General features: G+C 43.3%; 1 protein-coding gene across 1 annotated transcript; it reads left to right on the top strand.

The window, feature by feature from the left end:
* The first annotated feature begins 2,168 nt into the window (after positions 1 to 2,168).
* On the top strand, positions 2,169 to 14,945 carry LOC131418836 (olfactory receptor 10H4-like). The gene is given in 8 exon segments (XM_058563431.1): positions 2,169 to 2,175; positions 7,133 to 7,360; positions 7,363 to 8,049; positions 8,052 to 8,099; positions 12,029 to 12,089; positions 12,362 to 12,428; positions 13,506 to 13,595; positions 14,865 to 14,945. Coding segments are annotated over 8 exon segments (1,269 nt in total).
* Positions 14,946 to 15,894: the final 949 nt, after the last annotated feature.

Here is a 15,894-nt window from a genome sequence, read left to right as displayed (position 1 = left end):
TTATTCCTCCAACCTACGTACAATGGTCATCCATTTTATGGTCAGTTTTGACCAGCTGGGCACATTTTCAATCTGGTTCCTGCATCCTTTTTTTTCAATTGAGGTCATAATAGTTTATAACATTGTGAAATTTTAGTTGTACATTATTATTTGTCAGTCACCGTGTAAATGTGCCCCTTCACCCCTTGTGCCTACCCCCCACCCCGTTCACCCTGGTAACCACCAAACTGTTCTCTCTGTCCGCATGTTAGTTTATCTTCCACATATGAGTGAAATCATATGGTGTTTGTCTTTCTCTGTCTGGCGTATTTCGCTTAACGTAATACCCTCAAGGTGCATCCATGTTGTCGCAAATGGGATGATTTTGTCTTTTTTGATGGCTGAGTAGCATTCCATCAGATGTATATACCATATCTTCTTTATCCAATCATCCACTGATGGGCACTTGGGTTGCTTCCATGTCTTGGCTATAGTGAATAATGCTGCAATGAACATAGGGGTGCATAAGTCTCTTTGGATTGTTGATTTCAAGTTCTTTGGATAAATACCCAGTAGTGGGATAGCTGGGTCATACAGTATTTCTATTTTTAATTTTTTGAGGAATCTCCATACTGTTTTCCATAAAGGCTGCACCAGTTTGCATTCCCACCAGCAGTGAATGAGGGTTCCCTTTTCTCCACAACCTCTCCAACATTTGTTATTTTTTGTCTTGGTGATTATAACCATTCTAACGGGTGGAAGGTGATATCTTAGTGTAGTTTTGATTTGTATTTCCCCGAGGATTAGTGATGTTGAACATCTTTCCATGTGCCTATTGGCCATCTGTATATCTTCCTTGGAAAAATGCCTGTTCATATCCTCTGCCCATATTTTGATGAGGGTGTTTGTTTTCTTGTTGTTCAGTTGTGTGAGTTCTTTATGTATTATGGAGATTAACCCCTTGTCAGATATATGATTTAAAAATATTTTCTCCCAGCTGGCGGGTTGTCTTTTCATTTTGATCCTGGTTTCCTTTGCTGTGTAGAAGCTCTTTAGTCTGATGAAGTCTCACATGTTTATTTTTTTCTTTTGTTTCCCTTGTCCGAGTAGACACAGAATACACATGGATCCCTCTAACACCAATGTCAAAGAGTGTACTGCCTATATTTTCTTCTAGGAGTTTTATGGTTTCAGGTCTTACCTTCAAGTCTTTGATCAATTTTGAGTTAATTTTCATGTATGGTGAAAGGTAATGGTCAACTTTCGTTCTTTTGCATGTGGCTCTCCGGTTTTCCCAGCACCATTTATTGAAGAAACTTTCCTTTATCCATTGTATGTTCTTAGCTCCTTTGTCAAAGATTAGCTGTCCATAGATGTGTGATTTTATTTCCGGGCTTTCAGTTCTGTACCACTGATCTGTGCATCTGTTTTTGTAGCAGCGCTATGCTGTTTTGATTATTGTAGCTTTGTAGTATATTTTGAAGTCAGGGATTGTGATGCCTCCAGCTTTGTTCTTTTTTCTCAGGATTGCTTTAGCTATTTGGGGTCTTTTGTCGCCCCCTAGGAATTTTAGGATTCTTTGTTCTATTTCCATGAAGAATGTCATTGCAATTCTGATTGGGATTACATTGAATCTGTAGATTGCTTTAGGTAGTGTCGACATTTTATCTATGTATATTCTTCCAATCGTTGTGCATGGGATATCTTTCCATTTCTTTATGTCATCATCCATTTCTTTCAATAATGTCTTACAGTTTTCATTGTATGGGTCTTTAACCTCCTTGGTTAAATTTATTCCTAGATATTTTATTCTTTTGGTTGTGATTGTAAATGGGACTGTGTTCTTGAGTTCTCTTTCTGTTAGTTCGTTATTAGGGTATAGAAATGCAACTGATTTTTGTAAGTTGATTTTGTACTCTGCAACTTTGCTGTAGTTGCTGACTATTTCTAATAGTTTTCCAATGGATTCTTTAGGGTTTTCTATATATAAAATCATATCGTCTGCAAACAGCAAGAGTCTCACTTCTTCCTTTCCAATTTGGATTCCTTTTATTCCTTTTTCTTGCCTAATTGCTCTGGCCAAAACCTCCAGTACTCTGTTGAATAAGAGTGGCGAGAGTGGCCGATGCAGTGGTATAGTGGTTAAGTTCACACACTCTGCTTTGGCAGCCCAGCATTTGCGGATTCGGATGCCGGGTACGGACCTATGCACTGCTAATCAAGCCATGCTGTGGTGGTGTCCCATATGCAAAGTAGAGGAAGCTGGGCAGATTGTCTCAGGGCCAATCTTCCCTAGCGAAAAGAGGAAAATTGGCAACGGATGATAGCTCATGGTCAATCTTCCTCACCAAAAAAAAAAAAGAGTGGTGAGAGTCAGCACCCTTGTCTTGTTCCTGTTCTCAGTGGGATGGCTGTCAGTTTTTCCCCACAAAGTATGATGTTGGCTGTGGGTTTGTCATATACGGACCCTATTACGTAGAGGTACTTTCCTTCTATACCCATTTTATTGAGAGTTTTGATTGTAAAGGCATGTTGAATCTTGTCAAATGTTTTCTCTGCGTCCTTTGAGATGATCATGTGATTTTTATTCTTCCTTCTGTTAACGTGGTGTATCACATTGATTGATTTGCAGATGTTGAGCCATCCCTGTGTCCCTGGTATAAACCCCACTTGATCATGGTGTATGACCTTTATAATGTATTGCTGTATTTGGTTTGCCAACATTTTGTTGAGGATTTTTGCATCTATGTTCATCAGCGATATTGGCCTGTAATTTTCCTTCTTTGTGTTGTCCTTGTCTGGCTTTGGGATTGGGGTGATGTTGACCTCATAGAGTATGTTAGGAAGTGTTCCAGCTTCCTCTATTTTTTGGAATAGTTTGAGAAGGGTGGGTATTAAATATTCTTTGAATGTTTGGTAAAATTCTCCAGAGAAGCTATGCATCTGGCCCTGGTCTTTTGTCTTTTGGAGGTTTTTGGTTACTGTTTCAATCTCTGTACTTGTGATCGGGCTATTCAGATTCTCTATTTCTTCTTGGTTCAGTTTTGGGAGTTTGTATGAGTCTAGGAATTTATCCATTTCTTCTAGATTGCACAATTTGTTGGCACATAGTTTTTCATAGTATTCTCTTATAATCTTTTGTATTTCTGTGGTATCCATTGTAATTTTTCCTCTTTCATTTCTAATTTTATTTATTTGAGCCCTCTCTCTTTTTTTCGTAGTGAGTCTGGCTAAGGGTTTGTCAACTTTGTTTATCTTCTCAAAGAACCAGCTCTTCGTTTCATTGATCCTTTCTACTGTTTTTTTCAGGCTTTTTGTTTGTTTGTTTGCTTGTTTGTTTTGCTTTGATTTCATTTATTTCTGGTCTAATTTTTATTATTTCTCTCCTTCTGCTGAATTTGGGCTTTGTTTGTTCTTCTTTTTCTAATTCTTCTAGGTGTAATTTAACATTGTTTATTTGGGATTTTTCTTGTTTGTTAAGGTGGGCCTGTATTGCTATGAATTTCCCTCTTAGGCCACTTTTGCTGCATCCCATATGAGTTGGTATGTTGTATTTTCATTTTCAATTCTCTGCAGATATTTTTTGGTTTCTCCTTTAATTTCTTCGATGATCCATCAGTTGTTCAGTAGCATGTTGTTTAGTCTCCACATCTTTGTCACAGTCCCAGTTTTTTCCTCGTAGTTGATTTCTAGTTTCATGGTCGGAAAAGATGCTTGTTATGATTTCAATCTTCTTAAATTTATGGAGGTTTGCCTTGTCTCCCAACGTATGGTCTGTCCTTGAGAATGTTCCATGTGCACTTGAGAAGAATGTGTGTTCTGCTGTGTTTGGATGGAGTGCTCTCTCTGTATCTGTTAAGTCCATCTGGTCTAGTTTTCCATTAAGTCCGCTATTTCCTTGTTGACGTTCTGTCTGGATGATCTCTCCATTGCTGTAAGTGGGGTGTTAAGGTCCCTTGCTATTATCGTGTTGTTGTTAATATCTCCTTTTGGGTTTGTTAATGGTTGCTTTTTGTACTTTAGTGCTCATGTCTTGGGTGCATATATGTTTGTAAGTGTTGTCTTCTTGGTGGAGTGTCCCCTGTATCATTATATACTACCCCTCTTTGTCTCTCATTACCTGTTTTATCTCAAAGTCTGCTTTGTCTGATTAAGCATGACAACACCTGATTTCATTTGTTTGCCATTAGCTTGGAGTATTGTCTTCCATCCCTTCACTCTGAGCCTTTGTTTGTCTTTAGAGCTGAGATGTGTTTCCTGGAGGCAGCATATTGTTGGGTCTTGCTTTTAATCCATCCCACCACTCTGTGTCTTTTGACTGGAGAATTCAATCCATTTACATTTAGAGTTATTATTGATATATGAGGGCTTAATGTTGCTATTTTAGAGCCTATTTTCCAGTTCTGTGTTTCCTTTGTTTCTCGTCCCATGTGTTTCAGACTACCAATTCAGTTTGGTAGTTCTGTATGATGGTTTTCTTAGTTTTTTCTTTATTTACCATTTGGGTCTCTGTTCTGATTATTTATTTAGTGGGTACCATGAGGTTTGTATAAAAAATCTCGTAGATGACTTAGTCCGTTTTCTGAGAGCCTCTGATTTCCTTAGACTAAATCGATTCCATCCCTTTCCTCTTCCCCTTCCAAGTTATTACTGTGACAACTTATTCCATTTTGTGAGTTTTTGGTTAAAATGATGAGATTTTATTTATTTTGGGTGTTTTCCTTCCCTTTATCTTTGATGTTATAATTGATTGCTAACCTGTTCTGATAGAGAGCTGCAGTTTTTCTGATTTTGTCTACCTATTTTTCTCCTTGCTCAAAGCTTTGTATCCCCTTTTTCTTTTTTTTTAATCAGGCATGAGGGCTTTCTTGAGCATTTCTTGTAGTGGGGGTCTTGTGGCAATGAACTCCCTTAGCTTTTGTTCATCTGGGAAAGTTTTCATTTCTCCATCATATCTGAAGGATGTTTTCACTGGATAGAGTATTCTTGGCTGAAAGCTTTTCTCTTTCAATATTTTGAATATATCATTCCACTCTCTCCTATCCTGTAAGGTTTCTGCCGAGAAATCCACTGAAAGCCTGGTAGGGGATTCTTTGTAAGTTGTTTCCTTCCGCCTTACTGCCCTTAATAATTTTCCTCTGTCATTGACTTTTGCCGGCTTTACTACTATATGCCTTGGAGAGGATCTTTTTATGTTGATATAGTTAGGAGACCTATTGGTTTCATTCACTTGTATTTCCAGCTCCTTCCACAGGTTTGAGAAGTTCTCAGCTATTATTTCTTTGAACAAGCTCTCTGCTCCTTTTTCCCTCTCTTCTCCCTCTGAAATACCTATAAATCTTATGTTGTGTTTCTTAATTGAGTCAGATATTTCTCGGAGAATTTCTTCCTTTCTTTTTAGTCTTAGTTCTCTCTCCTCCTCCATCTGGAGCATTTCTGCATTCCCATCCTCAATATTGCTAATTCTGTCCTCCATATTGTCAGCTCTATTATTGAAAGACTCCAAATTTTTCTTTATCTCCTCCATTGTGTATTTCACCTCCAACATTTTTGATTGGTTTTTGTTTATATTTTCAATCTCTTTCGTGAAGAAGTTCCTGATTTCATTGAACTATTTGTATTTTCTTGTAACTCATTGAGCTTTTTTGATAGCTATTTTGAATTCTCTGTCATTTAGATTACAGATTTCTGTGCCTTCAGATTTATGGCTGCTTGTCATTTTCCTTCTGGTTTGGAGATTTAATATGTTTTTTCATACTGTTTTATGGTGTGGATTTGTGCCTCCACATAGGGATAGTATCTGGTCGCAGCTTCCACCTGCCACCACTGCGTGGCGGTCAAGAGCTGTGTGTTCTGGGCCCACCACAAGCCCTGGCCTCTAGCTGCTGCTTTTCTGAGAAATGCCTGGGCGCTCTGGCCGACCAGCTGAGCTGGAGCACTGGGCGGGGGCGGGGCACTTTCTTTTGCCTGCATGATCCCTGGGGCTTCTTGCTCTTCCCTCGCTGTCTGCTGTCCTGTGGTGCTAGCTTGATGAAGACATCCTGCAACAACTCAGTCACCTCTATGTGGGGGTTTCCCACAGGCTGTGAGGGAACTTGGAGAGCACCAGTGTTCCTGTGGAGGGCTGATCCTGCTCCCTCTCCTCCAAGAGCTGTGCAGTCCAGGGGTCACTGCCATTTGAGAAGGAGAGGAGCTCTCCTTATCTCCTTCCACTTCCTCCAGGGGCTCCAGCACCTCCACCTTCAGATGTATGGCTGTGTGGGTCTCTCAGACATCTTTAGTGTTGTGTGAATGTCCTCTGTTGGTATATGAATCTCCTCTTTGTTGTATCTTATGGGGGAGAGTGTAAGGTTAGAGCTCACTCCACCATGATGCTGATGTCACTCTCCCTGCATCCTTTTAGCATTAACCTATTACTCAGTGAAAGTTTCATCTCAGGCTCAAACAAGATGAGCTAGGCATGCTTCCATGTCCAGGATATTTCTCCAGGGAATCCTGGGTCCTTTTAGTGGCATATGGTAATAGAGACATTATGATTCTTCTTTCCTTAAATCCATTTTGTCTGTTTTCAAGATTGCTGCCTCAGCTTTCACTTGGTACATATTTGCCTGGCAAATACTTGTCCACCCTTTTATTTTAAAACTTTATGTTCTATTCCTTTAGAATAGTAAATGCAAAATATGAAATAAGATAGCAGAAATGAGCACCATGAAAGCAATATTAAAATAAATGTAAATGGTTAAAGAATCAATGAAAAGACAAAGATTCTCAGAGTAAAAATATTTTTTAACTCCAAGATCCAAATATGCATTTTCTATAACATGCACATTATTGAAGAGAATATGACCCTGACTATCTATGTCTGTCTTTAGTGGTTCCAAACGTGACAGCTTTTCAATATTTCAGTCACTGTTAGTAAAAACCAAGTAGCCAGACTATGCTTAAGCACTCAACACACTGATCTCATTTTATCTTTATCACAATACTGAATGGGAAGGACTAGTATGATTTACTCTGTGTTACTGATAAAGATTGTGAGACCCAGAAAAGTTAAGCAAATTGTTCAATAGTATACAGCTCTTCGATTGCCTTTTAATTATGTTAGAGTCTATGTTTTAACCACTGTGCTTCATTCTGTTTCTGATCTCACCAGATTCAGCATCCTTGCCTGCTCAGAACTATAGCACAGTGTCTGAATTCATCCTCCTTGGCTTCTCCCCCTTCCCCCAGCATCTCCTGCCTGCCTTCTTCCTGCTGTTCCTGCAGATGTGCCTGTTCACACTGCTGGGGAACCTGCTCATCATGGCCACCATCGGGAGCGAGTGCATCCTCCACACACCCATGTATCTCTTCCTGTGCACCCTCTCCATCTCTGAGATTCTGTCACTGTTGCCGTCACCCCTCACATGCTGGTCGACCTGCTCTCCACCCATCACTCCATCACCTTTGTGGCCTGTGTCAGCCAGATGTTCTTCTCCTTCATGTTTGGCTTCACCCATTCCTCCCTGCTCATGATCATGGGCTACAACCGCTACGTGGCCATCTGCCACTCTCTGCGCTACAATGTGCTCTTTTGTCCCCGTGACTGTGCCCATCTTGTGTCCTGGTCCTATGCTGGTGGCACAGTCATGGGGATGATGGTGACATTGATAGTTTTTCACCTCACCTTCTGTGGGTCTAACGTGATCCATCATTTTCTCTGCCACGTGCTTTCCCTCTTGAAGTTGGCCTGTGGGAATGAGACATCCTCTGTCACCTTGGGTGTGATCCTGGTGTGTGTCACAGCTCTGATGGGCTGTTTATTCCTCATCTTCCTCTCCTATGTCTTCATCGTGCCTGACATCTTGAGGATCCCCTCAGCTGAGGGCAGGCACAAGACCTTCTCCACATGTGTGTCCCACCACACTGTGGTGGCCGTGCACTATGGTTTTGCCTCCATCATCTGCCTCAAGCCCAAGGGCCCTCCATCTATGGACAGTAACACTCTGATGGCCACCACCTATACAGTCTTCACCCCCTTTCTTAGCCTAATCATCTTCAGCCTCAGGAATAAGGAGCTGAAGAATGCCATAAAAAAACCTTCTGCCGAAAATTCTGTCCCTCAGCTCCTGACAGACAGCGTAGGGGAGAGGAAAGATGATAGAAGAGCTAGGATAACAATGTCTGTCACCACGGGACAGTTGAAAGGATTCAGGTATGTGAAAATACCCACACTCCATAGGAGTTCGATGCAAACTAGCTGTTTGTTTCTGCCCAGTGTGTTTGCCCTCGTCTGGAAGAGGCCTGAGCAATCACGATCTCTTGTTTATGACCCAGCATGATGAACTCTATGCCATTGTCTAAGCCTAAGAGCCTGTTATCTCTCTGTGGGTAGGTGGGGAGCACCACATGAGTGTGCCTGGGCACTGATGCACAGGGTTCTTCTTGAATGGACAAGCCAGGAAGACTCTATTCCCCTCTCCCAAAATAGGAATAAACAAAGATAAAGATAATAATAAATGCCATCAGCATTGGGCCGTTTTTTGTCTCAAGCATTGTGTCTAGAGTTTCATAATTATCATAATTTTAATTATAACAAATGTACAAAAGAAAATGAAGTATTTGTCTTTGAGAAAATGGTTTACTATTTGCAGTTCCTCACTGTCTTTGGAAAGGATAGACTCTGAGGGAGGTTTGTGACGTTGAGCTGAGTAGAGAGAAGGATGTCAGAATGCTAAGCAGAAACAGAGAGAGGCAGAGAGAGAGAGACGGGGTTCAGTGCTTGGGTAGGAACGTACAGTATGTTAAAAGGATGTTGCTCTCTGATATCTTATGGAAATCCCTCTTGCTCTTTCTCCCTCATAACTTTCATTAAAAGATCAATTTCTCGTTGCCATGTTAAGTTGTATCCATTTGGGGAATGTGTTGAGGGGCAGAGTACTATCTCAAGATGGCACATGAGAGGTCAGAGGCTACCCATGGGGACCCCCTTATGCAGATGAGAAATGTTGGTGGAGGTCACACAACATGAGAATGACGGGAGTCACATGAGCTTTAGGTCTGTCTGACTCCCATGCTGGTGTTGGGAATCCTAAATGACTGAGGATTCAGGAAGGGAGCCCTCTGTGGGATGAAATTGTTAACTCAAAGCTGGGACCAGATATTAGAGTTGGATGCAGAAAATGTTTTATAATAATTAGCCTAAAAATGGCTATCACAATTGAATGCTTGGATTTTGCCAAATATTGTTGTAAGGATTTCATAGCATTGGCTCCTCTAGGTCACAAGATAAATTATTGTTTATCTAAATTTGGATATTATTCACGTCTATTATTGTACACATTTTTGAGATGAGGAAAATGCATTCTGACAGGTTAAGCTATGTGTCCAAGGCCACACGGCCATGAAGCGGTGAAGCGGGAACCGATTGCGATTTGGATAAATCTGGAGTTGGTGATCAGAATTCACGTCTCTCAGGTGCCTGCAGAGAGAAGTCTGGTCTTGCCCACAAGGAGAAGGCTGTAGTTAGAAGCAAGAGACAATTTCAGGACAAGAGTGCAGGCTTGGGTACACACCACTTCTACAGAGCCAGAAAAAACACTGATTCCAGAGGAGCTAATGAGACTCTGTAAGTCTGGCAAAACCAGCTACAGCAGTTTGGGGTTTGACTTTCTTATTTTACTCGTTATTTTGGTAAGCTGAATAACGTTCACTCACCCTCAATGATGTCCTTGTCCAGAATGTGGGAGTATGTTTTCTTACCCGGCAAAAGGGAATTTGCAGATGAGATCCAGTTAAGGATCTTGAGATAGGGGGATTATCCTGGATTGTCAGGTAAACCCCATATAATCACAAGCGTCCTTATAAAAGGGAGGCAGGAGGAGTCAGAGCCAGAGAGAAGAAGGAGATGGAACAAAGAAAGAGATGGGAGTGATGCTGGGGCGGGACCATGAGCAAGGATTGCAGGCTGCCCTAGAAGCTGGGAAAGGCAGGAGAAGGATTCTCCCAGAGAGCCTCCAGGAGGAGCCAGCCCTGCTGACACCTTGACTCAAGTTAGAGAGACTGATTTCAGACTTCTGGCATCCAGAAATAGAAGAGAATAAAATTGTGTTTTTTAAGGCTGTGAGTTTATAGTATTTTGTTACAGCAGCCTTAGGAAACTAATAAATTGACATGTGAAGCGGCATCCTGTTATGAACTATTATGTTGGCCTCGTTAGCAAAATTAGTTTCAACCCAGATTCTTAGGCCATTCTTTTTACTGAGAAGACTTGAGGAAGTTACGATGGTTCATGAGGAATGCTGAGTATCCTGGAACTCCATCAACAAAGGTGAATGTGTCCCAACAACACAGCTGCAAGATTTGCTCACTGGCAGCAAGTCCTTCATGGTTGATGTGAGGATAAATACTATTGTGTAGCTGTTAGGGTACCCACCACAGGTCCTGGGATGCTGTCTGCACTCAACAAACAGTAGTGGAATAGGAGCTGGAGGACACCCAAGAAGATTCTCCTTGCTCGATGTGGACTGTGCAAGCTCGGAAGAGGCGCTAAAAATCCTGTGTGATAGCGCCCTCTGCGCTTTAACAAAGGTACGGGAGTGTGAACTTTGGACGTTTCAGAGAGAAAGCTGAGTTGCAGGGAGCTGACCTGCGGGAAGTACTTCAAGGAAAAATCAAACTCTACGGTGATTGGTAGATCTGGAACTCATCTCTTGTAAGATGAAAAAGTGACCTTTTTACAACGCCTCTTTTTCTGTTTGGGTTTGTGTATTAGTCAGGGTTCTCCAGAGACACAGAAGGAAAGCGATGTATGTGTATACATATATACACATATGTGTGTATATGTATTATATATGTATGTCCATATATAATAAAATATATGCAATTATATCACAATATATTGTTATATATTATATGTTATAATTATTGCGTTATATATAATGTAATATATTATTATAATGTAACCTTATATTTTATTATATATTATATATTATCTATTTATACTAATTACATATTGTAATTATATTAATATATCATTATATTGTGTATTATAATAATATATGCTCTTACAATTATATGTTATATGAGTAATTATATATTATCATTGTTTATCATAGTATTTATTTATAATTATATTATTAACGTATTGTTATAATATAATAATACATCATAATATATATGGCTATAAAGAGATTTATTATAGGGAATTGGCTCATGTAATTATGAGACTGAAAATTCCCAAGATCTGCAGTAGGCCAGCTGGAGACCCAGGAGAGCTGATGCCGTAAGTTCCAGTCTGAAAGCTGGGAGGCTCGAGACCTAGGAAGGGCTGATGTTTCAGTTTGACTGCAAAGGCAGGAGAAAAACCCAAGTCCCTGCTCAGAGCCAGTCAGGCAGGAAGAATTTCCTCTTATTCAATAGAAAGTCAGCCTTTTGGTTCTGTTCAGGTCTTCAAATGATTAGATGAGGTCCATCCACACTAGGGAGGGCAATCTGCTTTTCTCAGTCTATCAGTTTAAATGTTCAACTCCTCCAGAAACAGCCTCACAGACACACCCAGAGGAATGTCTGACCAAACGTCTGGGCAGTCCATGGCCCTGTCAAGTTGACACAGAGAATTAACCACCACCAGCTTCACCCATGTTGTAGCATGTACCAGCACTTCATTCCTTCCCATGCCTGAATAACCCATTGTTATCACATACAATGTGATGTATTACGTAGGAAACATCACAAATGCGGTGTGTCCAATATACCACAGTTTGTTTGTCCTTCATCCATTGATGCGCATTTGGGTCATTTCCACCTTTAGGCTGTTGTGAATAGTGCTGCTATGACCATGTTTATACCAAATATACATTTTAATGAATACTTTAAAGTGAACCTCATGTAGCCAGAAGGAAGCAGGGAGGGAGGGAAGGAGGGAAGGGGCATTCCCACAGCCCCAGCGGCCCTCCTTGGACTTGGAGAGCTGTGCATCCCACATCCCCAGGCTTGAGGAGAGCCTCTGGGATCAGCCCTGGGGAGGATGCCCGTGGAGATAAGGCTCCTGCCCGCCCTCCTCGGCCAGCGCGCTGCAGGAGGGGCGGCCCCAACCTGCGCTGCAGGGCGTCCCCGCACACTGGCAGTCTGTGAGCAGGGCAAGGGGAGGTCTCTGTTTCCAGGACTGTTTTCCAGGAACAGGCTGCTAGAGCTGTAGGAGCTGGAAGGCAGAGGGCGTGCGGACCATGGAGAACCTGAGCAGACGGAGCCCCAGCCCAGCCGAGGGAAGGGGCTGAGAGTGGGACGGGGTGGAGAGGAGGGTCTGCAGCCCAAGCAACCCGACCCCAGGTGGGGTCTGCCAGTGTGGGCTCGGCTCCCACACCGAGTCCATCTACTGCCCATGGCTGCCCCTTTCCCCCAGTGCCTGGACCCACAGCAGTCCTGGTCACGAGAGTCCATTCCCAGGAGAGAAGTGGTCCCTGTACCAGGTTGGGGAGGGTGGTTCCCAGCCAGAAGGGTAAGCTTGGGTGTGTCACCACACACTTCTGCTCACTTACACATCACCTGTGTGTGCTTCTGTGTGCACCGAGTGTGTTTGTGTATGTGCAGCTGTGGGTGCCTATATTCATTTCTCGTGGCTGCCGTAACAAAGTACCACAAACAGGTGTCTCTCACAGTTCTGGAGGCCAGGAGGCCAAAACCAAGGTGTTGGCAGGGCCTTGCTCCCTCCCAAGGCTCTGGGGAGGATGGCCTCCTTGCCTCTTCCAGCTTCTGGGGGACCCAGGTGCTCGTTGGCCTGTGGCTGCCTCACTCCAGTCTCTGCCTCCCTCTCTCCACGGTCTTCTTCCCTCTGTGTGTCGCCTTCTAGTCCTATGAGGACACAGGCGTGCGACTTAGGGCCCACCCTAATCCAGCATGATCTCATCTCGAGCCTTATCTTGGTTGTGTCGGCAAAGACCCTATTTCAAATAAGGTCACATTCTGAGGTTCCAGTGGATCAGGATCTTGGGGGGACACTATTCAACCCACCAGAGGGCCTTGCACACATGGCAGCTGTGTGTCCCTGGTTTATCCCAGTCCCAGACAAGCTCCAGGCACCCGGTAAGTGCTCTGTAGATATGCGCAGAACGAGTGACAGTGACTCTGTTAATGGCTGCGTGTTTCCTGGGTGTCACTGCCAGTGTGTGTTTCAGAGCCTGTGTACCTGTGAGCTCAGCTCTGTGTGCTTATGCACCTGTGAGCACGGTCTTAGGTCTATGACACAGGTACATAAACAGAGAGAGCTGAGTGGGTTGAACAGTGTCCCCTTGAAGAAGAAGGGCACTGGAACAGGATCTGGGAGCCAGCCTGAGTGTACCCTGGCTTGGGGCTCTGGCTGGGAGCCCATAGCTGGGATGAGGGTCCTGGCCTTTCTCCTCCCTTAAGTGTAGACTGTGCAGTTGACTTAGAGAGCTCCCCATGGAAAGTCCTGCTGAGCCGTTGTCCTGGGAAAGGGAGACGCAGAGCAAGCACCAGAGGGAGACAGGGAGCTGCGAGAGCCCTTTCTGTGTTTTTTCTGTTCGTAGCATTCGTACATTCAGGAGCGGGTACCCTGGAGCCTGTTTGCAGCCACGAGAGACGAAGAGATCTGCTGCCCGAGGGAGCGGATGCTGGGGGTAAGGGGCATTCACAATGTCAGAGGAAAGATTAGCCTGGAACTGGTGTTGAAGCCCTGGGCTGTCCGGGCACCAATATTCGTCACCTGGTGGGGAAGGATGAGTGACAACCAGCCCAGCAGTGATGACAAAGATGACAACAATGCCAGCCAGAATTCCTTGAGAGCCTTCTCTGGGCTGAGCACTTTGCAGCCAATCCACAGAGGGAAGCTTTGAGGGCAGTTCTCTGGTTATCCCAACACTCGGTGAGGACTTGAGATTTGAACCCTGGGTCTGCATGACCCCACAGCCTGTGTGGGTCTCCGAGAATGTACTCTGGCAGCCAGAGGAGGGTGGAGCAGAGGAGGAGTGGAGGCACAGTGCTCCAGGAGACTAGACGTGAGGCCAGAGCCAGGGCTGGGGCCGTGGGACCGAGAGGCAGGGAGTGGGGTCCAGAAATGGTGGCTGAGGGACAGGAGGGGTGAGGAAGAGGAGGTTGCTGAGGCTGGTGCCCCGGCTATGGCAGGACTGCCTAGGTCCCCCCTCTAGCCCACAAATGGTACTTTCCTGTATGAGATACTCCATCCTGACTAGGGCCAAACTGTCCATTTTCAGGTGGGATTCTGGGTCCTCCAAGCATTGGCCGACCCTGGCTCTGAGGAAACACTTAGTGACAATCTTCTAGGGGAAAATGGAGGGGGCGTATTGGAGTGTAATTGTAGTATTGGAGTGAACCCTACCCCCGGGTAAGTATTTGAAAATTTGTCATCCGATATATATGATATTTATGTAATTGATACATATATATGTATCGTTAATATATATATGTACGTTTCATTGATATAGACATATATCATTAATACATAAGTATAATATATATATTCACAAATATTTGTTGGACTTAAGCTACAGAGTTTTGAGTTAATCATGCTCTTTAGTTGATGATATTTCATCAACATTGACTTGCACAGTGATCCTGTTTTATTTATTCCCACGCATCATCATGTCCCACACTGTTCCCCACCCCTGAAGGCAGCCGTTCTAATTTGTTCCACGTGCACCCTTCTGTTTGCGTGAATTCTTATCAAATGTATATTGTTGCACATTTATGTTTTGACTGCCATGCATTGTACTGTGCTGGAGGTCTCCCATTTTTTTTCTGATTTTTCACCCAGCACTATGATTTTAAGAGCAATCCATGTTGCTATGTGGATTCAGGTTTGTTTTTCCTTTATGTCGATTAGAGCTTCATGGTGCACGCCCACCACATTTACTTCTCCATTCCCCCAGGTAGTGGGGTCTCAGACTCCCCCCGACTCCGCCATCACAGACAATGCTACTGTGAACGTCCTTGATCACGTCCCTCCCTGACCTGTGTGCAAGTTTCACTCAGATGGAGAGCCAGGAGCAGTGTTTGCGGGACTTGGGTAAGTGTTCCTGTAATTTGGCTGTGAACCACCAGCACCTGCTACAGTGACTGAGGTCACCTGTCTTCACTTCTGGGCAACACATGGCAGCATCAGCTCTCATGTTTGCTGCTCCAAGAGGTGGAGAGTGACACCGCGTTGTTGTTTTAAATCGCATTCCTCTCATTGCTAATGAGCTGCAGCGTGTCTTCACTTGCTGGCAGCCAATCGCGTTTCCTCACCTGCAAATCCCCTGTGCCTTCCTTCGCCCACTTTCTCTCATGATTCTTGTCTGTCTTCTCCTTAGTTTGCAGATGTTCCTTGTAGATGCTAGATATGAGTCTCCTGTCAGTTTTTTCCCCAGCTTTATTGAGGTATACTTAATATACAAAAAACTGCACATAGTTAATGTGCACATTTTTATGAGTTTGGACAAATGCCTGAGTCTGTGATACCATCACCACAGTCAAGGTGATAAACATATCCATCATCTCCAAGATTTCTTGTGCCCGTTTGTGTGTGTGTGTGTGTATGTGTGTGTGTGGTAAGAACACTTAACAGGAGATCTACCCTCTCAAGTGATAAGTGCACATTACCATGTTGTCAGCTACAGGCTCTGTGTTGTACAGCAGATCTCTAGCACTTATTCATATTGCAAATGTCTTCTTGCTCTTTGTCACCTGTTAGCTTTATCCATGATGCTCTTTGTTAATATAATGCATAATATTGATGTAATGGAATTGATCTTTTTTATTTACGGTTTTTGCCATTTTTTCTTTTTAACGAATTCATTTCCTGTTCTTTCACAAAGATCCTACCACACTTTCTTTTACTATGTTTTTATCTTTCCCAGTTAGAATAATAACACACCTTAATTCTCTCTTCAGGCAGGGTACTGAGAGTCAAGTTTTCTT

The sequence above is a fragment of the Diceros bicornis genome, chromosome 20 (assembly GCF_020826845.1).
Source record: "Diceros bicornis minor isolate mBicDic1 chromosome 20, mDicBic1.mat.cur, whole genome shotgun sequence".
In the NCBI taxonomy this organism is placed as follows: Eukaryota; Metazoa; Chordata; class Mammalia; order Perissodactyla; family Rhinocerotidae; genus Diceros; species Diceros bicornis.
Note: the sequence above shows the minus strand (reverse complement) of the source record. Positions and strands in the feature narration are given on the sequence as shown.